At 35.3% G+C, this 21,220-nt stretch overlaps 1 protein-coding gene and 2 non-coding genes across 5 annotated transcripts in view; 2 read left to right on the top strand and 1 right to left on the bottom strand.

Moving 5' to 3' along the window:
- The window catches only part of AP1G1 (adaptor related protein complex 1 subunit gamma 1), a 61,914-nt gene that overhangs the window by 26,206 nt on the left and 14,488 nt on the right, over positions 1-21,220 (top strand). Inside the window, exons 5-17 of one of the 3 annotated variants that reach the window (XM_045534028.1) lie at positions 1,417-1,513; positions 3,061-3,137; positions 3,959-3,967; positions 6,482-6,577; positions 7,042-7,122; positions 7,322-7,420; positions 9,787-9,842; positions 11,606-11,719; positions 13,724-13,864; positions 14,904-14,958; positions 18,547-18,669; positions 18,852-18,941; positions 19,566-19,693. In XM_045534028.1, coding sequence (XP_045389984.1) covers positions 1,417-1,513; positions 3,061-3,137; positions 3,959-3,967; positions 6,482-6,577; positions 7,042-7,122; positions 7,322-7,420; positions 9,787-9,842; positions 11,606-11,719; positions 13,724-13,864; positions 14,904-14,958; positions 18,547-18,669; positions 18,852-18,941; positions 19,566-19,693 — 1,166 coding nt within the window. The remainder of the gene's footprint in view (positions 1-1,416; positions 1,514-3,060; positions 3,138-3,958; positions 3,968-6,481; positions 6,578-7,041; positions 7,123-7,321; positions 7,421-9,786; positions 9,843-11,605; positions 11,720-13,723; positions 13,865-14,903; positions 14,959-18,546; positions 18,670-18,851; positions 18,942-19,565; positions 19,694-21,220) is intronic. The other 2 variants (XM_045534029.1, XM_045534030.1) reach the window with 2 other exon arrangements.
- LOC123625585 lies at positions 7,809-7,870 on the bottom strand. Its single transcript, XR_006730586.1, has one exon. It is a non-coding gene; the product is annotated as a U7 small nuclear RNA (small nuclear RNA).
- LOC123625500 lies at positions 12,061-12,146 on the top strand. The gene has a single exon (XR_006730520.1). It is a non-coding gene; the product is annotated as a small nucleolar RNA SNORD71 (small nucleolar RNA).

Below are 21,220 nucleotides of genomic sequence, written 5' to 3'. Positions count from 1 at the left end.
AGTCTTTTTCTCTGTGTAGTTAAATATATTTTAAATGGTTATATATGAATCTTGATTCTTATTTTTCAAGGAAATGATTTATAAACAAACAAATGTTACTGGATATATTCTAGGTGGCATACCTAATTACTTCCTAAAATTGTCTGATTTTAAACAGTATTAAAATAAAGTAGATTATGAATATATCTTTATGAATTTACTTTTATCCTAATAATTAGTGCCCATGTCTTTTTATTAATGCCTTTGTTTCTCTGGAAGGGTAGTTCTGTTTGAACCTAGATAATTATTAGGGAATGATGTAGAGCCCACTTTCTGACATTGGTATGTCTGAGTGGGATGGTGGTGGAAGAGAATTATCTTATTCTCTTACCTGGTTTTATTTGTTAATCTAAAAATATTATTGAGTTTTTAAAAATTGTGATCAAACCCTAAGACCTTTATAAACAAGTGCATAGAATTTAGAAGTCCAAGAAATGAATACATATCTATCTGTCTGGTTGGCATTTACTGTGCCTCTGTATTAATGGTGTGAGAGAGAGGTGTTGAAAGAGCCAAACCATTTCCCATGATGGCTTCAAAGTTAAATTCTTTCCTTAATTTGTAAGCCAGTCCATTTTCTTAAAGAATATGTGAGCTGCTCTTGTTCAGAGCCACATTATTGCATTAAAGGAAACATTCCTGCAGGTTAGGAAAAAAACCCACGTTTCCCCCCAAATGTAACATGGGTGGAATTAGCAGAAATCTTTTCTTGTTAATCTTTCTAAACTTGTATGGTGTTTGACTCAAACACATAGTAGTTATGGTTACTTTGGGGGATAACCAAAATCAGTTTTTAAATGGACTTTTCTTTCCAGTGAACAAGCTAATAAGACCATCTTTTCTTTAGTAGAGACTAATTAAGTATCTTTCAGATGATTTTCTTAATGTCAGCAGACATTAAGAATGGGGGCCAGTGTAAATACTATTAAAAATAACAGATTTATATTATATCATCTGTGGTATATATCTTTTATTTGTATGGTATGATGTTTTTATACCTATTGGTCATCTTACTTAGAGGAATGATTATCAAGGATGGAGGATCTTACCTGTTTTTTACTTACCCCAAACTCCACATAAGTCATGTTTAATTTGTTTGATAAATTCATATCAATCATGGTCTAGTCTAGAAAGTATTTGCTCACTTGTCTAACAGTATATGAACAAAGGGACAGGTGAGCTAGAAGTTCTCATTAATGCAATAGTATAAAGTGGAAATCCCCAACCAGTCAATAAATAATAAACTCATATTTAACTTCTTTATTCTTTGTTTTTCTAGTAGATGAGCTAGTTAGGTTTTTGTGGGGGTTGTTTTTTGTAAGGTTGGTTGTCTGGACATAATTGAAATAAATCCTTTGTCCTTTTATTTTTTTATAGGCAGCACTATGTGCTGTTCATGTCATCAGGAAAGTTCCTGAACTTATGGAGATGTTTTTACCAGCAACAAAAAATTTATTGAATGAGAAGAACCATGGTAATGTAATTTGGACACACTAATAAAGTTTTGAAGGGGAAAGGGAAAGAGAAAAGGCTTAAGGCTATGGCTATATTAGCCATGTGTCTCAGTGCAGTGGAGTTGCCTTTCTACTGTGCTTAGACACTTTTCCAGGAAGGTCTGTTCTGGCAAACTCAGGAAGGCTGAGGTGGCGGGAGGATTGCTTGTGGCCAGGAGTTCCAATCTGTAGTTTGCTATGATCATGCCTATGAATAGCCACTGCACTCTGGTCTGGGCAACATAGCAAGATCCCATCTTAAAAAAAAAGTACTATATTAAGTTACTAATATGCGGTGTAGTGTGTAAATGATCCTACCCTTGATTTTCTTTTCTTTTTCTTTTTCTTTCTTTTTTTTTTTTGAGACAGTCTCACTCTGTCGCTGTGGGTAGAGTGCAGTGGTGTCATCATAGCTCACTGCAACCTCAAACTCCTGGGCTCAAGCCATCCTCCTGCTTCAGCCTCCTGAGTGGCTGGGACTAAAGGCATGTGCCACGATGCCTGGCTAATTTTTCTATTTTTAATAGAGACGGGGTCTCACGCTTGCTCAGGCTGGTCTCCAACTCCTGAGCTTAAGCCATCCTCCCACCTCAGTCTCCCAAAGTGCTAGTATTGGGATGAGCCACCTCACCCAGCCCTACCCTTGATTTTTATATGTAAAACCCTTTTATTTCTTGGCTATTTTATAATAAAAAATTTTCCTTCATTGTCATGTGATAGGAGTATAACATTTATGAAACATCTTTTGTATTACTTCTGACAGGAATTTGTAATTGGTACTCAGATGTCTTTTTGTAAAACTTTTGAAGAATTAAATGAGATGTGGCTGTTCTTTTTCCAAACATTTTATTCTTATTTTGAAGTCCGTGAAATAAATTCGGAGTAAAGAAAATTCGTATGGCCTAAATACTAAGAGAAAAGGTGGTATGGTATATTTAATTTGATTAATTCAATGCTGTGGCCAGAATGCTCTAAATATACCTGTTGAACACATGAATGTTTACGGCGCTCATTTATTCCTTAGTGAGAAGTATTGTGAGATTCTTTTTACTGACTCTGGAACAAGCAAATTCATTTTGTCATCCGTGGTTAACCTAAATTATTAATACATTTTATCTTGAAATTTAAAATCTGATTATGATTTTTGCTTCTTGAATTATGTGTCGAAAGTCACCTAATAGCTATTGATTAATATGGAGCAGATGATACCTAGCTAGCATTGAGTGTATGTCTTTATGAATATTCTCAGATGGAGAGACATATGTATTTGTTGTCATATTTTAATAATTATTTTGGTCACATAATTGTTGAAAACATTGTGATTTGACTGGCTTGACCAGTATTAAATCAGCAGTCATCTATTAAATTAGTCCTTTGTATTCACCTCAATGCCTAGATTCTTTGAGGGATTAAAAAGCAAAAGTAGCAACTGTCTTTTTGTAATTGACCTTCGGGAACTCAAAGCCCTGTTCTATGAAGTTGAATAATTTAGTCTCAGTTTTAGTTTTTATTTGATCTTTTCTTTCAGGTGTCCTTCACACATCTGTAGTTCTCCTCACAGAAATGTGTGAGCGAAGCCCAGACATGCTTGCACATTTCAGAAAGGTAGGTGCCATTCTGGATGCCTGAGTCTTTCTTGATTGAAAAATGATTTTCCTGAAAAGTGCATGATTTCTCACTTATGATTTTCGTTTGAAAGCAAGCTGTGGAGCCGAATAAAGGATTTAACCAGCCCTGCTGTGTGGTAGGGCTAGAAGCCAGATTTAGGCATGTAAGAACTGGCACTATTATAATGTTTTCCCTTTCATAATAGAAGTCTTCTCTCATTGTTGGCAGACACACCAATCTCACGTGTTTTATCTGCTGTTTTCACATTTGAGTCAGGAAATGTAACCTGAGGTCAAATCACAAATAGTGATTGTGTGTGTGTGTGTGGTTTTTTTTTTTTTTTTAAGACAGGTAATTTCTTTTCCTTTTTTTTTTAAGGTGAAAACTGCAAACTGAAATTTGATTTTTTTTTCCTTTTGCCCCACTGTTCATTTTAAGCCATTGACTCCTCTGATGGAAGTCCTAGCTTTCTTAAGTCCCCCCTCCTGCCTTTTTTACTAGCATTTTTAAAGTGGACATTTCTATTTCTTCACTTTTAGAAGGCAGTAGTAAGGAGAAATCAGAGAAACACTGTTCTTTGGGTAATGACATGCATTTAATGCTTTTTTTAGGATGCTGATCACTCCATAAATAGGACTCACTTCATATTTTAGATCTAATGAGGCTCTAACAGCAGTTCTTTTTTGGCTTTTTTCCACCCTTAGATGTTCATGTCTTGATTAAATTATTGTAATATAGTATGAGACCCGTATCTGTCCCTAATGCTTGCTTTGTATGTTTTGTTCCTGTTGTCTGTTTGGAATCCTGCTGTATGTTAGAATGAAAAGGTAAGCATTAACCCTCTTTTAGATGGTGCATGCTGGCATTAGGTCCTTAGTAGCTTTTGTGTATCCATCCACAAATGTGGCTTTTAAAATATACTAATGCTGAAGCTGTGCTTAATACTGTAAGTTATTTCTTCTAGCATTTTTGGCTAACTTCCTAGTCCAGTTTCTGTCTTGTCACTTAAACTCCTGACTCCAAAGTCAGCCTTGGATTTCAGTTGCAGCCTTTCTTGAATTGTAAACCTCCTCCTCTGCCTTTCCTTTATCTTCACCTGAGAAACTTTGAGCAGTTTCCCAGTGGCTTTGGTGACGGCAATTCCAGATCAGTACAGAGCTTTGACACAAAACATTGCTTCTTTTTGAAGTAGATATTTTAGAGTCGTAAATGGGTAACCTCATACTTTAAAAAGCTCCTTGTGTACTTCTGAGCTTTCAGTTCAAATTTAGAGCTTTTATTTCCCTCTCACCTGTACTTCGTCTTGCTGAGAAGTTTTAGAATATTAAAAGGATTTTGAGGTACAGTAGGTTGGCACCAACTGATTTTCATGGCTGCAGCCTTTCCCTTTGTCATCTTATTTTGTTTGTCCTGTCATCAGTTTTAGTTACTTGCATTTTTGTCTGAAAAATAAAGCTGGGTTCCAAGAATTTGTATGCTAAACACTTAGACATTTGAGCTTTCTGTCCCAGGGTAATCTTACATAATGTGCTGGGCTTTTCACAGTGAATAAAACAACTTCTGAATGTAGTAGCCCAAGAAAAAGAACTTTTCCAAAAAATAAACCTGATTTAAAAAAATAATTGGGGTCATGTGTAGTATGAAAAAGCAGACCATTGGGAAGTATGCAAGGTGAGCTTGGTAACTAGATGGCCCTGGTTTTATTTTTAAAATATTTATTTAAAGCAGTAAAATTATATTCTTACCTCTCATATAAGTTTGCCCGCAGTTGACAGATTTAATGAGGATTTTGTTTAGAATTTACAGATCTTCATGGCTTAGATTTGTCTTATTCTTGAAGTTGTCCAAATTAGGTTTTTGTTTATATGACTTATAAGTTGCTTAATTCCCAACTGTTGTGACCAAATTTACTTAAATTCGTACAGATTGTGTTCTCTTGTATTTAGAAGTAGCCCAAATGTTTTGAATGTTTTGAGTGCATGCCTTGGGTATAGCTTGGCTTTTCATTTCAGTCCTGATCCCATTTTAGGCTTGGGGAGTGTGGAAGGGACAGAGTCTAAATACAGTGAGAAAAAAATAATTGAGTGGTAGCAGAGTTGGGGCTGTTCAGATTGCTTACAAAAGACATGTGATGTGTTCACTTAAAACATTTCTTTACTTAATTTTAGATCATTAAAGTTGTTTATCTAGCTAAATTGAGTTTTTAGTTAGAGACTGGAAAAGTTCCTATTGTGGCAAACATTTTGGAGTAGGGTTTTAAGATCAAGTATTTGATCAGCAGAAATGAGTGCTAATATTTAAAGCATTTGTGAGTTCAGCTTGGCAACAAAATGGCCTCTACCATGTGTTATAACTCTAGTGGATAAAGTAAAGGAGGACAAGAAGGAAATTCCTGACTGTAAGGAATGTATAGTTCCATTGGTAAGATAAGACAAGAAAACAGTATGTATAATTAAATGCTGGAATTAAATTTCAATAAAATTTATGTCATGTTAGTTAAGAATAGAGAGAGGGAAATTATTCATGGCCTTGGTGTCTTCTTAAGGTGAATGATATTTCATGTGTCTTTTCTACTTGTTTAATATTGTCAGCTTTGGTATTCCCTGTTTGTTGGAAAAGGACATAACTGCCCTATCTTAAGAGGAGAGAAGCTTTTCCTCTATTTGAGGTGGTATGTTTTAAAGCTGTAATTTTAATAAGATCACCAGTTATATTTTGGTGTGATAATGTCTTGTATGCAGACGTTTGAATGGATAAAAACTGAACATGTTTTTGTCACCTAGGAATGTCAAGTTCTACAGAAGTAGAAATGCAGTATGCCTCATAGGCATCTGTTTTACTTGGTTCCCATAGGCTTTCTGACCTACTGTTATTTGTAATATCTTTGCATATATGACTCTGGAGTAAAAAAGTCTGATTTGTTTTTATCCAGATAAAATGCATATTAACTTCTGGAGATCTTGGCCTAGGTATCCTAAGTTGTATTTATCAAACATCTACAGTGTACTATAGGGTGTCTGAAAAGTCACCGTACATGAGGAAAACATGGGAAATTGTAACTAAATGTACCTTTTTTTTTTTTTTTTACAAAATATTCATTTGACACAAAGAAAAAATTTTGCAAAGTTTTGTAATGAATGTTTTGTAAATAAAGGTACATTTAGCTACAAATTTCCCATTTTCCCTATAAATGGGGACTTTTTGGACACCCTGTAGTATATCAATAGAAGAATTTGCTTGAACTCAGACCCTCGTACTGTTTTTCTAAACCAAAGGACCTGCTTGTTCATGAGACATTCTTTGATAATCACTGGTTTTTGATGCATCTTTCTTCTCTGCAGCTTGTACCCCAATTAGTTCGTATTTTAAAGAATCTCATCATGTCCGGATATTCACCAGAACATGATGTTTCTGGTATCAGTGACCCCTTTTTGCAGGTGAGGTTGAAAGAAAGTTTTGAATAAATGTCATATGAATTTAATAACTTTTGAGTAGGCCATTTCCTTTCTCTTAAGACCATATTGGGTAAACATTTTTACTTAATTAAATTAATTATATTAATAAATGACTAGTGATATGATTCTATATTTTATTAGATTAATAGGATAAAATTACAGTTTTAATATTCAAACTTATTTACTACTTGAATTTTCAATATAATAGAGCTCTGCGGGTAGTAGTATTCTTTAGCTGTGGAAGGATAAAGTGTGGGGGACCTAATAACTTCATTAGATATAGAAGTATATATAGCTTCTCTTAAAGATAATGTTTAAAATTCTTCTGTTTGATTGTTGACCATTTCTGATGGGATTTAAAACTTAAGTTATTTGAATTTCGTACCAAGCAAGTTTCCTTTGTGTGAGCCATAATTTGTTGACACTTCTCATATTTTGCACATTAGGTACGAATTTTGCGGTTATTAAGAATTTTAGGACGAAATGATGATGACTCAAGTGAAGCTATGAATGATATATTAGCACAGGTGAGTAGACCAAACTTGGATTATATTAAATATTTATTTTAGTTCAGCAGAGCATAGAATGATTGTGGTTATGTGGAGTAGTTTTTATTTGTGTTTCCTCATTGGTAGCTGTAATCACAAAATATCTCTTGTTACCTCTGGATATTTTTGGGAGCATTATTTTCTTACTTACGTCCTGCCCTCTGACATGTCTTTTCAGGTTGCCACTAATACAGAGACTAGTAAAAATGTAGGAAATGCTATTCTTTATGAAACGGTTTTGACTATCATGGATATTAAGTCAGAGAGTGGACTTCGAGTAAGTCATTTTTAATTTTTTCTTCCCCTCAACTTTTCATTTAGGATAATTGACTTGGTCTTTAGTACTTTGGAATTGGATTCCACTTGGAACTTGACTTTGGGAAGGAATGGTGCAAAATGTATAATGCTTTGGTTTTGGTATATGAAGTGTTACTCCCTCCCATTGAAGGCTTAAGGTTTAACATTGATTATAATAAAGTTTGGAAGATCTTAGATGTAGTTAGGTTTATAGTAGATATTGTTGAGTCAAGTAAACATTTTAGAAAAGCTTTTACTAGAGCCACAGTTTAGGCTGTACTCATCACTTCAGAGAAAACATGATATCATATTTGAGTTAATTTGTTTTTATTTATTTGTTTATTTATTTTATTATTTTTTTGGTGGTGGGGGGGTTTCCGGTAAAGACCGGAAACCCTGCTAGACAAATTCTAAAAGAGCTGTAATACTAATTTGTTTTTATTTTAACAAATAAAGATAGAATAAGAAACTGAAGCAATACCAAAGGTAAGCAGGGAAGAAAATGTCAGCCTTGTAGCTTTCACATGTAGCCTCCACTTCTCCTTCCAGAGGGAAATACTGTTACCATTTTCTAACATATTTTTTGAGATGTTTTATCCATATTCAAATGTGTATACATGCATACTTATTATTTTCTCCACTTTATTTACTTTACTTTATTTATTTATTTATTTATTTATTTAGAGACAGAGTCTCACTGTGTTGCCCGGGCTAGAGTGAGTGCCGTGGCGTCAGCCTAGCTCACAGCAACCTCAAACTCCTGGGCTTAAGCGATCCTACTGCCTCAGCCTGCCCACCAGCTGGGACTACAGGCATGTGCCACCATGCCCGGCTAATTTTTTCTATATATATATTTTAGTTGGCCAGATAATTTCTTTCTATTTTTGGTAGAGATGGGGTTTCGCTCTTGCTGAGGCTGGTCTCGAACTCCTGACCTCAAGCAATCCACCTGCCTCGGCCTCCCAGAGTGCTAGGATTACAGGTGTGAGCCACTGCGCCTGGCCTTATTTTCTCCACTTTAAAAAAACTCTTTATTTGAAATCATTTCAGACTCAAAAAGTTGCAAAAATAGTTTAGTGTTCTCAGACACCCTATGTCCTTCACCCAGATTCCCCTAATGTTAACATCTTGCATAATTATAGTGTAATTTTCAAAACTAAGAAAGTGATATTGGTACTATACTATTAGCTAAATTATAGATTTTATTCATATTTTACCAGTTTTCTATTGATGTCATTATTCTGTTCCAGAAGCCAATCCATGACACCCCACATTACATTTAATTGTCATATCCCCTTAGTCTCCTTTAATCTTTAACAGTTCCTCAGTCTTTCCTTTCCTTGTCTTTTATAACTTTGACACTTTTGAAATATTGATCAGTTACTTTGTAGAATATACTTCAATTTGGGCCTATCTGATATTTTCTTACAATTTTATAGATTAAAGTTATACTTTTTTGGCAAAACTATCACAGAAATTATGTACCTTACACAGTTTATCACATCAGGGGGTGCATGCTATCCATCCCTCTAATCACTTGACTGATTCCCCTGGCAACCAGCCCCCATCCTGAGGCTATCCAGGAGCCCGTCTAGAGTCACCTCATTAGAACTAAAGATGCTATTAGCCAGTAAATTCCAAGGGATTTAGGAGTTGTATGCCAGGGAAGACAAAGAGCAAATATATATGTCACAGTATTCCAGTACCTCATATAAATGGAATCATGCAATATCTATCCTTTTGATAAACAGATTGTCTTATTTCATTTTTCATAATGTCTTCTGGGTCAATTCATGTTGTATCAGAATTTATTCTGTTTTAATGGCTGCATAGTATTCCATCGTATGGGTATGCTCTAGTATATTTAGTAAATTTGCTATTCATGGGCTTTTAAGTTATCTCCTATTATTTATGATTTGCAGTACTGCTACAATAGACTTTTGTGCATATATACAGTTAATGTTTGTCAGATAAATTTCTAGAAGTAAAATTGTTAAAGCAGAGAATATATTTTTATTTTAAATATTTATGGTTATGGCTAGATTTTCCTCCAAAGAGGCTATACCAATATTGTTCTTTTACTAACAATATCAAAACCTTAAAACAGAATCTTCATTCACTTACTGTTGAAATATAACATGATTTTAAGAGTTTGGTTTTAGATTTTTTAGGGTTTTGTTTGTTTGTTGGTTTTGGTTTTTTATGTTCTTTTTGCTAACAGTCTATAAAATACCAGTCATTGTCTTTAAATAGTTTTGTCTGGTCAGAGACCAGGAAGTGGTCCTTAGAGTCAGGAAACAACATGAATATTTAATTTTTTAACCTACGCTTGTGAAATCTCTCTAGGTCCTAGCCATAAATATCCTGGGTCGTTTCTTATTGAACAATGACAAAAATATTAGGTAAGTCAACTAAAAAATACCTTGTCTTGGGTATTATAAAACCAGTATTTTCATGAGTGACTTTGATCAAGTTTACACATGTATTAAGTGACCTATCTAGAACTTCAACTCAGAATTTTTTGTTCAGTCTGGTCCAGACTACTGTTTTATAAGGAATTTGAGCATTTGACTCATGGCTTAACTTTTACTCCAATTTGTTCTGTAAATCAGAGGTCAGCAAAATTTTTCTATAAAAGCCCAAATAGTAAATTTTAGGCTTTATGGGCCACAAGGTCTCTGTGGCAAGTACTCAACTCTGCACCTTAGCATAAAATCAACCACAGACAATGTGTAAATGAGGAGTGTGTCTTTGTTCAATAAAAATTGATTTACAAAAACAGGAGAGGGCTGGATTTTGCAGTTGATTGTATTTTATTGACCTCTGCTCTAAATTAAGGAGAAAAATACAACATTTCAGGTAGCAAATCTGGAATGTCTTTGTGAATTCAAGCTAGTTTTTTTAGATAGATGAATTAATCGATCAGTGTTATCTTTTATTTTGTTACTTTCCTATATGTAGTATGTCTTGTTTGCCTGTTATTCTAATCAGGAAGAATTTTTCTTATAATGTTAAGAAAAGATGTGGAAATAATCATTGTGGCATTCTGAATTATCTTCTCTTTCTTTTTTTTTTTTTTTTTTTTTTTTTTTCTTGAGACAGAGTCTCACTTTGTTGCCCGGGCTAGAGTGAGTGCTGTGGCGTCAGCCTAGCTCACAGCAACCTCAGACTCCTGGGCTTAAGCGTTCCTACTGCCTCAGCCTCCCGAGTAGCTGGGACTACAGGCATGAGCCACCATGCCCGGCTAATTTTTTTGTATATATATTTTTAGTTGTCCAGATAATTTCTTTCTATTTTTAGTAGAGACGGGGTCTCACTCTTGCTCAGGCTGGTCTCGAACTCCTGACCTCGAGCGATCCACCCGCCTCGGCCTCCCAGAGCTAGGATTACAGGCGTGAGCCACCGCGCCCGGCTATCTTCTCTTTCTAAAAGAATTTTTCAACACTTGGATCTTAAACTCAGTTTTTATAGTGGCAGTCCAAAGCAGAGAAGGTGCAATGGTTAAATTAAAATAATTTCCTCTTGCAGTGGGGGAGGGGGGCTAAGGCAACCTGAAAAGGCATATTATATGCTTGTTTTGTTTTATTATTTGGAAAATTTTGAAAGAATTGAGCCAATTACTTTTAGAAGATTAAATGGACTTGACCATGAATGCAAATCTAAATCCAAATCTTCTCTTAGTTGCCACTATTTTAAATTATGGTATCTTTTAGCCTTTTTTTATTGTTATTGTAGAGACAGGTTCTTGCTGTGTTACCCAGGCTCTTCTTGAACTCCTGGGCTTAGGCAATCTTTCCTCCTCAACTTCCTGAGTAGCTGGGACTGTAGGCACGTACTATCACGTTTCCTAATTAAAAAAAAATTTTTTTTTGTGGAGATGGGTCTTAGCTATGTTGCCCAGGCTGGTCTAGAGCTCCTGGCCTCGAGCAATCCTACCGCCTCAGCCTCCCAAAGCATTGGGACTATAGGCATGAGCCACACTGCACCTGGCCTCTTATACCTTTAAAATGTTATCTTTATATTCAACTAACTCTGTCTTTAAGTATTTAAAGCTGTGTGCTTTCCCTTATCCATTAGACATCCTTTTTTTCATTATTTAGGCAGAGGAAAACTTTCCTGAATTTTACATCTTAACTTTGTTATTCTGCAACTTTGCTTCATTCAGATATGTAGCTCTGACATCTTTGTTGAAGACGGTGCAGACAGATCATAATGCAGTACAGAGACACAGAAGCACAATCGTGGACTGTCTTAAAGATTTGGATGTCTCAATAAAACGGTAACAAACTGAGAATCTTTATCAGTCTAGTGGTTTTGGTAAATTAAGTAACAGAAACAGATTATTAATGATTTTGACCCCCCCCCCATACTTTGTAATAGTTTTGAGACCAAAGGTGTTGACATTTCTGTATTTAGTCATTGTGTTCACAGATGAACTCTCTGCAGAGTGAGTGCAGAGTGAGTTCTTTTTAGCAAGAATTGGCAGGGAGAAGTTTAGGTCAATTAAGGGGGCCAATAAGAAATACTTAAGTGCACACTAAAGTTGTCCTTGGTTCTTTAATAAATATAACAGGTACAGATAAGCTGGGCAGAAGTTTACTTAACAGAGGTACTGTGCTTTGTGTGTTGGAGGATGAAAATAAGGAGTGATCCATCGGCTAAGTGTCTTATCACGATGCTGAAACTCAAATCGCTGACAACGCACATTTTTTACAGTACTTATGCCCCAGGATCCAGAAGGAAGCACGTGTTTCTTAGAACAATTTATCCTGAGATGACTATTAGGCAGCAGATAGCACTTTCAGAAAGCATACATCTCTTCCTCCACTGGAGCAATTCTACTAGTTCTCCTCTTAGAATTTAGATGTTTGTAAAACCCAGCTATAATTGGCCTCAATGAACTTTTGGTTCATTGAGAACAAAGTAGATTTAAAATGATCTCTGAAACCATTCAATTACAAAGATTTATTGTGATTCAGTTCCTTTTATTTACGCAGAAGAGTTGCTAAGTGTTTGAGCAATCTAAAGATAAGTCCTGGACTTAGTAACATCAACTTTTATGCAGTGCTTTGCAAAGGGATTTTAGAGCAAGCCAATGGGAGAGCCTAGGATAGGCAATTATTTCTATCACCAATTAACAAATCAGTTAAAATATGGTCCCAAAGGGATCAAAGGACTTACCCTAAACCTTAATCCTTGTAAGGGACAGTCCTGGGAACAGATATTAGCCTTCTGACTCCTATTGTGTTGTTTCTCTATAGCTCATTAGTGGGCTTTGAATTTCAAAGATTCTGGAGATTCAAAGTAAAAGCTCAGATTCTGGGGCTAAACTGCCTCATTTCAAATCCTAGCTCTGTCTTTTATAGATGGGGTCAAATTACTTAAACTTACAGTGCCTCAGTTCCCTCATATATAAAATGCAGGTAGAAGAGCACCCACTTCATGGGGTTATGCAGGATTAATTGAATTAAAAGATGTAAATTATGTAAACACTATATAACAGTTAGCTATTCTCTCTCTAGGCATTGAATTTTTGTTGCTTTTATATTAGCTAAGAACTTTAATAACTTCTTTGTATTAAATTGGTATTTCTGAAAGTCAGTGTACATACAGTGTTTGAAATTATTAACCAAATACAGAAAGATACATATAGTAACCTTAGAACTTTTATATGTTAACCATATTCATTTTTGCTTTCTTGCCAAATTTAGTAGGTAGTTATAGAAACTGCTATTTGCCCTCAAAGCACATGCCATTTTTTTCCTTTTCATGGCCCTCATTTTCCCTTTGAGTTTGGTTTTAGTCTGATTTTCTGTATACCTTTTGATGTAAACTGTGTTACCTCATCTTTGCACAGAAGTGGGGTATAATAGATGTCGAGTATGGTGACTTAATGTGTCACATTTTTAAGGAATAATGCAGAAAAGTATTATCATTGGGTAATGATTTTGTTTCCCCTCCTTTTGAGCCTCTTAAATAATTCTAAATTTCAGCTTCATGGAATAGACTGTTGAACCCAAACCACGTATTTGGTCATTAGTAGTATATCTCTTAGGGATTTTTGAAGAAAAGTATTGAATGAAGATTCAAAATATCAGAGCTAACTTTGATTACATAAGAATAAATCTCCTTGGTTATCTTGAGTGCAAAAATTGGGATCACAGGATTGTGTAAGGACATTAACACATCTGCCAGTGCTTGGTGCCCAGAGAGAGCATACCTGGGTCTTTGTTTCATTACTGCTGTAAGTATCATAACTTTAAAAATTTTTCCTCTCTGCAAGGCGTGCAATGGAGTTGAGTTTTGCCCTGGTAAATGGGAATAATATCCGAGGCATGATGAAGGAATTACTTTATTTTCTGGATTCATGTGAGCCAGAATTTAAAGCAGACTGTGCATCTGGAATCTTTCTTGCTGCAGAAAAGTAAGATTTAATTTTTATTTTATTGGTAAAAGATGCTTGGGACTTTTGGGGAGCATCTTTAAAACATGGGGAAAAATGCTATAAATATGTTTAAAACATAACATTTATTCCAAGCTCCCAATTATAAGTTAGCTTTAGAAGGCCATTATAGCCAGCATTTAAATATGTTAAGACTAAAAAAAATTCCCATTTTTATGAAATCTCCTCCTTTATCTGTTCTTTAACTTCTCATCTATGATGCAGTTTTTATGAAGGGAATAGAAAAGTTAGAGCATCTGGGCCAGGCGCCATGGCTCTCGCCTGTAATCCTAGCACTTTGGGAGGCTGAGGCAGGAAGATTACTTGAGGCCAGGAGTTTAAGACCAGCCTGGGCAACATAGCGAGACCCCGTCTCTACAAAAAGTAAGAAAAATTAGCTGGGCATGGTGGTGCATGCCTGTAGTCCCAGCTACTGGGAAGGCTGAGGGGGGAGGATCACTTGAGCCCAGAAGTTTGAAGTTGCAGTGAGCTATGGTCACACTGCTGCACTCTAGCCTGGGTGCAAGACCCTGTCCCTATTTGAAAAAAAAGAAAGAAAAGTAGAAAAGTTATAGCATCTGAATTGTAGTTCTATGTAAAACTTAAGGAAGTACCTCAAGATTTTAGAAATATGGCTATTCTGTCTCTTTTTTCCATTCTTAATTGAAAGAAATGAGTTTCTAGTCTTGGTGTTGTCTGGATCTGAGAATAGTCCCTTTTCTTCTTTGTTCTTTATTTTCTGCCCTGACTGTACGATTTGTTTTCTGTGAAACTGAAGTTCCATTTCTCAGCTCAGCAACTCCTATTACAATGTAATGGGAAATATCTGAGTTTGACTATATACCATTTTATCGTTCTTTGAAATGGCATTTGCTGCTAGGTTTGAAGATGAAATGTCTCCATATATACTTACATATCCAGGGAACCTAGAAAAGACTTCACAACAGGATTTTTGAAAGTCACTGAATATAGTATACTTTACAGGTTCCAATTTTTTCACCCTGTGCCATTTTTTTCTCAGGTATGCACCTTCCAAACGGTGGCATATAGACACAATTATGCGTGTTTTGACAACGGTAAGTAGCTTTTCTCAGTCAGCATATACTAAGTGCACTATGACTAAAACTAAAGCAGCATGAGGGAACACAGTGATGGCGGCAGGGTAGGGTGGGATGTGAGACAACTGGCTAAGTGTTTTAGGTAGAGTAGCCAGGGAGATCTCTCAGAGGAGGTAACGTTGGAGTAGAGGCCTCAGTGAAGTAAGGATCAAGCCTTGCAGGGATCTTGGGGGAGAGTATACTAGTCAGAGGGAGCAGAAAGTACAAAGATCTGAGGTAACCACAAGCTTGGCCTGCTTGGGGAGCAGCAGGAAGGCAAGTGAAGCCAGTAAAGTGAGAGGCAGGATGGAGGTCAGAGAGACAAGCAGGGGCCAGGTTATGTAGGGCCTCATAGTTTGGGTTTTATTTTGAATATGATAGGAAGCTATTGCAGGGTTTTGAATGAGTAAATTTTTCAGGATTTCCAATTCCTGTGTTAAAAGGTATCCTTTCTTTGGTATTCTTCCAGAATTTGGGGGCTTCTCTGTTTTTCATTCAATGATAGGGAGTAGAAATTCAGGAGTAAAAATGAAAATGTAGTGGCATACAAAGAAAACATAACTGTATGTAATAATGTCATCAGGAGTAGATACCATAGAGGAAAATACTTACAAATTTGACTGCATTAAAATTAAAAACTTGTACAGCAAAAGGGGAAAAATCTGTAAATTTAAAAGGCACATGACAGCTAGGGGAAAACATTGTAACATGTGACAGTATGTTATTATTATTTTTATTTTTGAGACATCGTCTCACTCTGTCACTCAGGCTAGAGTGCAGTGGTATGATCATAGCTCACTGCATCCTTGGCTCAAGTAATCCTGCCTCAGCCTCCTGAGTAGCTGGGACTATAGGTGTGCACCACTATGCCTAGCTAAATTTTAAAGTTTTTTTGTGGAGACAGGGTCTCACTATCTTGCCTAGGCTGATTTTGAACTCCTGGCTTCAAGTGATCCTCCCGCCTTGGCCTCCCACAAGTGCTGGGATAACAGGTGTGACAACTGTGCCCAGCTTACTGTTTTTAATCTGTAAAATGATTTACAACTAATGGGAAAATGGAATAATTGGCAATTGAATAAGCAGTTTACAAAAGAAGGAGGAAATGGCTAATTAACCTTTGAAAAAATATTCTTACTAGTAAAGAAATAGTAAAATAAAAGTGAGGTATCATTTTTTTCACATATCATACTTTTTAATCTAATTCCTAGTGTTAGAAAATAGAGAAACAGGCAGTACTCTCCACTTTATGTGGCTATTAGATGATGCCACCTTTTCAGTGTTTGATAGCATGTAGCTGAAATCTTAAATTACACCTTTTGATTCATTAATTAAATTTTTTAGAAAATTAAAAGGACAAGTGTACAAAAATATATAAATAGAAATGTTCATCCCAATCTTGTTTATAATAGAGGAAAACTGGAAACAACTGGCAGTCCGCAAATGGGGATTGATTAAGTAAGTTATGAAACATGTGTAGGGAGGGAATGATGCATTAAAATTATGATTTGCATGTATTTGTTGCTATGGAATTCTATCTGGGGCATAGTAGTTTTCTAGTTTACTTACAATGAATTAATATTTTGTAAAAGGTTAAAAGTTAATGAATGTGATTAATAATGGTGAAAATTATATTCTGACAAAAGACATGATGAATCAGGACATATTTTCTTATTTTTGTGAGGCTCAAAAGAAGGGAAAAATTAGAGCTCCTGAAGGAAAATGTTTATCAAAAACCATTTTTTTAAATGCTCCTACTTTCCATTTTTCTAACTGACTTATGTTCTCTTAATATAATCGTGATTTTTCTTTGTTAGCCCATTGATGTGCTGGATTACATTGCTTTAATTTTGAATGTTATTCTTTTTTTTTTTTTTTGAATGTTAATTCTTCCATAGATTTATATCCCACATGGTCGTGATGTATAATTCTTTTTATACGTTGTCAGATTTGATTTGTTAATGTTTTGTTGAGGATTTTCACATCTATGTCCATGAGAGATACTGGTCTATACTTTTCTTGTAATGTCATCTTTGACCCATTTGCTATTTGGAAGTATGCTGATTTAATCTCCAAATATTTGGGGATTGTTTTTTTTTTCTGGCTATCTTTGCATTACTTATTTCTAGTTTACTTTCATTGTGATCTAAGAACATACTTTGTATGATTTCTATTCTTTTCAGTTTGTTAAGATATTTTTTATGACACAGAATGTGGTCTCTCTTGATTCAGTGAGTTTGAGAAGAAACTATATTCTGCTCTTGTTGGATGAAACAAGCTCTAAATGTCAATTAGATCATGCTGATGCTTTCTCCTACTTTAAGCACTCTGCTTTCTCTGGTTAGTGAAGAATGTAAATAAGTCATCCCACATATTACCTACTTTTTAGCGTCTTACATTTCCTTTTGACCATTTTGCCAAACTTCTACCTCTGTCTTTGTGTTTCTTAACAGGAGTGAGCATCTCAATCACCTGGGAATTTTTCTTTCTTTCTTTTTTTTTTTCTTATTTCTTTTCACCCTTTCCAAAATACACATGGTTATACCTGGTTTCAGTATTGTAAATCAGATCAGAGCATGGATAATTAAATACAAAATATCTCCCATTCCTGAGGCTAATGTTGGTTCCATAATATTAGTAAACACTAGTTTTTAAAGGACATCGTGATGTTTTAATAAACTTGCTTCTAAAAAGTTATTTATTTAATCCCTTTTATCTTATTTAATATGCCGTTTTGAACTGTTTATGTACATCCCTCCTCTCTCCATCCGCTAGAGTAACATCACTACTGTAGCTCACCCATCTGATTTTTTTTCTTTTCTTAGAATAACTCATGACATGTGAGACCATCTGATTTTTAAAAAAATTATTATGGGTACATAATAGTTGTACCATGTATCTTTATAGGGTATATCTGATGTTTTGATACAGGCATATAATGTGAATTAATCAAATCAGGGTAATTGGGTATCCATCACCTCAGGCATTTATCATTTCTTTTTATTAGGAACATTCCAGTTCCACTCTTTTAGTTACTTCAAAGTATACCCTAACTTGCTGTTGATTATAGCCACTTTGTTGTGCTATCAAATATTGTTCATTCTATCTAACTATATTTTGCACCCATTAACTATCCCCACTTTATTCCTCCCTCCCCACTAGTTACCTTTCCCAGCTTCTGGTAACCATCATTTTACTCTGTCTCCATGAGATCAAGACCATCTGATTTTAATACCAGTGCTGGGAAGTTGTGGGAAGGGAGAGGTGTTTGTAATTAAGTTCTAGTGAATGTACTCCTTAAATTTTGAAATTTTAGGCCTCATCTGTTCTCAGTAGAAAAGATCTTTCTTGAAATTTTAAATGTCTATATTTTACCTTTAATTTGGACAAAGAAATTTTTTGATAAAATTTAAAAACTTAAAATATTTAAGACTTTGAAGTTTGAGCTGCTGTGAACCTGAAAAGTGGAACCAAGTTTGTTTTAATCTTTTGACAACAACAGTAATAATAGCTAACACTGGTTTTCATTGTTATGTGTTTCTAGGGGTAACTGTTTGTATTTCCTTTCAGGCAGGAAGTTATGTTCGTGATGATGCAGTTCCCAATTTGATCCAGTTAATAACCAATAGTGTGGAGATGCATGCCTATACTGTCCAACGCTTGTACAAAGCAATTCTTGGTGATTATTCTCAAGTAAGTCTTCATTTGCCTTTCTACTTTAGGGGGAAAATTACCCTTTAATTTCCTAGTACGTCCTTATTACTAACACACTCGATGTGCTCAGTTTTGACCTTTATGATTGGGTGACTTATGATTTGCATTAGTATCTTTGGAAGGACTGAAGTCCTTGACTAACGGTGGCTTTCTTTTGACAGCAACCTTTGGTACAAGTGGCTGCGTGGTGTATAGGTGAATATGGTGATCTTCTTGTATCTGGCCAATGTGAAGAGGAAGAGCCTATTCAGGTACTCCTTGTCACTTTTGGTTAAGGAGGGGGGAAATAGTGTTTTTGGTTATAAGGGAGCAGTGTCTAATGGGAAGTTGAGGTTGATTCCTTAAAAACTTTTTAGAGAATTAATACTAGAATTTTATTGGGAAACCTGCCATTTTTTGAGATGGAACTTACTGAACCATTTTGAGATTTTAAAACTGCTTTAGGCCCTATTCCCTACCCTAGTAAACTGAATTATTATTTCTCTTATCCTCTGGCTGATAAACAAAAAGAAATGAGACATATCTGTGTTTCATTTGCTTGTTAAGAGATTGGCTTTAGGGAAAATTGTGGCAACAACACCTAAACTCTCTGTATCTTTTTCTTTTCTTCCTCTACTTTTGCCACTTCAAACTGTAATATGCCTCTTAGCCCCCAATGGTCATTTTCTACTCCTTTTACCTCCCTCCCACCTGCTTTGGTTGATGGAACAGCTTGGTCGGTTACCCTGGCAAAGCACAGGTTATGTTAGGGGCTTTTGCAATGGTAGGATTGTCTTTCTGGTGTCATCCTCTGGCTTGATATCAGCTTTAGATGTTTAATCTTACCATTCATTCATTGTACACATGTTTTTTTACTTTTTCTCCTTCCTCCCCAGGTAACAGAGGATGAAGTGTTGGATATTTTAGAAAGTGTCCTAATCTCTAATATGTCCACCTCTGTGACACGAGGTTATGCCCTCACTGCCATTATGAAGCTTTCTACTCGATTCACTTGTACTGTAAAGTGAGTATTGAAGAAAAGTGGGGGAACAGGCTGTTTTGTAATTTTAAAAAACTTTTTATTGCAAATTTCAAGCATAGACAAAAGCGGAGAGAATAGTAAAACAAATTTGCATTTACTTACTGCCCTGCAATCATGATTTTCCATTCATGGTTCATCTTTATTTCGTTGATACTTTGCTCCCTCTTATTCTCCCACTCCACCATGGATGATGATGATGATGATGCTTATTATTATTATTAAGTGGAGAAGTTAGTCCCCATGTAAGTGTTACCAAGCAGTGGGCTCGCTGCCTGATGCATGGTACCAGCTTTTGAGAAAAGAAATGGTTTTATTGCAAGGTTGACTGGCAAAGAGACAGGTGGCAATGCTCAAATCCTTCTCCCTAAGCTGGGGTCTGGGGGTGGGTTTTATAGGCAAAAAGCAACTATGACTGCAACAAAACAGGACACCCTTGCTTAATTCATTCTGTACTCCTTAACACATTAACTGGCATGTGACTGTATTTAACTCACGCTAGTTTTGAGCCCGGGGGCCTCATGAAACATATGAAACTCTCATCTCTCTTCACCTTGGGAGCCACCAGAACTATTTTTCAAGTTGCATATAACTCATGCACAGAAAACAATAAAAAATAAATTTTTCATTAAATTAGAAAGGATTGTTTTGTCTTCAAAGTTTTTATTCCATTTTTGTAATAAAACATTGTGGCCCCAAGGAAAAAATCATTTTTCTGTTGTGACAGTCAGTGTGTTAATCTGAGTATTTATATGATTGACTTTTTCGCCTTGTGGGCTCCAGGGTCACTAATCAGGCACACAGGGTTCATCTGTGCAAACTCAGGTTACATGACGTGCAACCTGAGGGGCCATTGCAACTGAAAAACAACTGGACTTTCCGTTATTTACTAAGTCAAACCAAGTCAACTGGTTCTGTAGTTACGTAAGGGTATTGGTTTATTATAGTATTTTGAAATGTCTGAATAGGAATAAAATCATGTTTTGGTGATTAAATCTTTAAATCTCTTTCCTATTTTGAATAAAAGGCAATTCTTGAGTCAGTTTCTCAGCCAAGCATATTAAGGGTAAACTTAGTTCTCTTAGACTTTTTCTTCACTTTTTAATATAAAGTCTTGTGAAAATGGTATTTTTTACTTAGTCTTTAAATTGTGATCTAGAAGAATTTGGGGTCAGGATTTTGATGCTGTTACTTTTTTGTTGATAAAAACTTATTTTAAAATTATTAAAGAAGAGATTGAACAGTACAGATTTCTTTTGTGGCAAAGTAATAAGTGCTGCTTTGTCAGACAAATTTTAAGTATGAGGTATTTAACAGACAAAAATCTGGTGTTACAATGAGAATAGTATAATGGTGAATAGTAGATGAATGGATGAATGAAGATAAAAAGTATTTTGTTTTTAAAAATTATGGAAAGTAAGAAAAGATGAAGATGTGTGTTTCAAAATTTTTAACTAGAAAACTCTGGTTTAAACATTCTCTCTGCTTCTTCATGAATTTTCTTTTGGGTAT

The sequence above is a fragment of the Lemur catta genome, chromosome 20 (genome assembly GCF_020740605.2).
Source record: "Lemur catta isolate mLemCat1 chromosome 20, mLemCat1.pri, whole genome shotgun sequence".
NCBI classification, from domain to species: Eukaryota; Metazoa; Chordata; class Mammalia; order Primates; family Lemuridae; genus Lemur; species Lemur catta.
The sequence above is the reverse complement of the archived record's forward strand: the minus strand, read 5'-3'. Positions and strand labels throughout refer to the sequence as shown.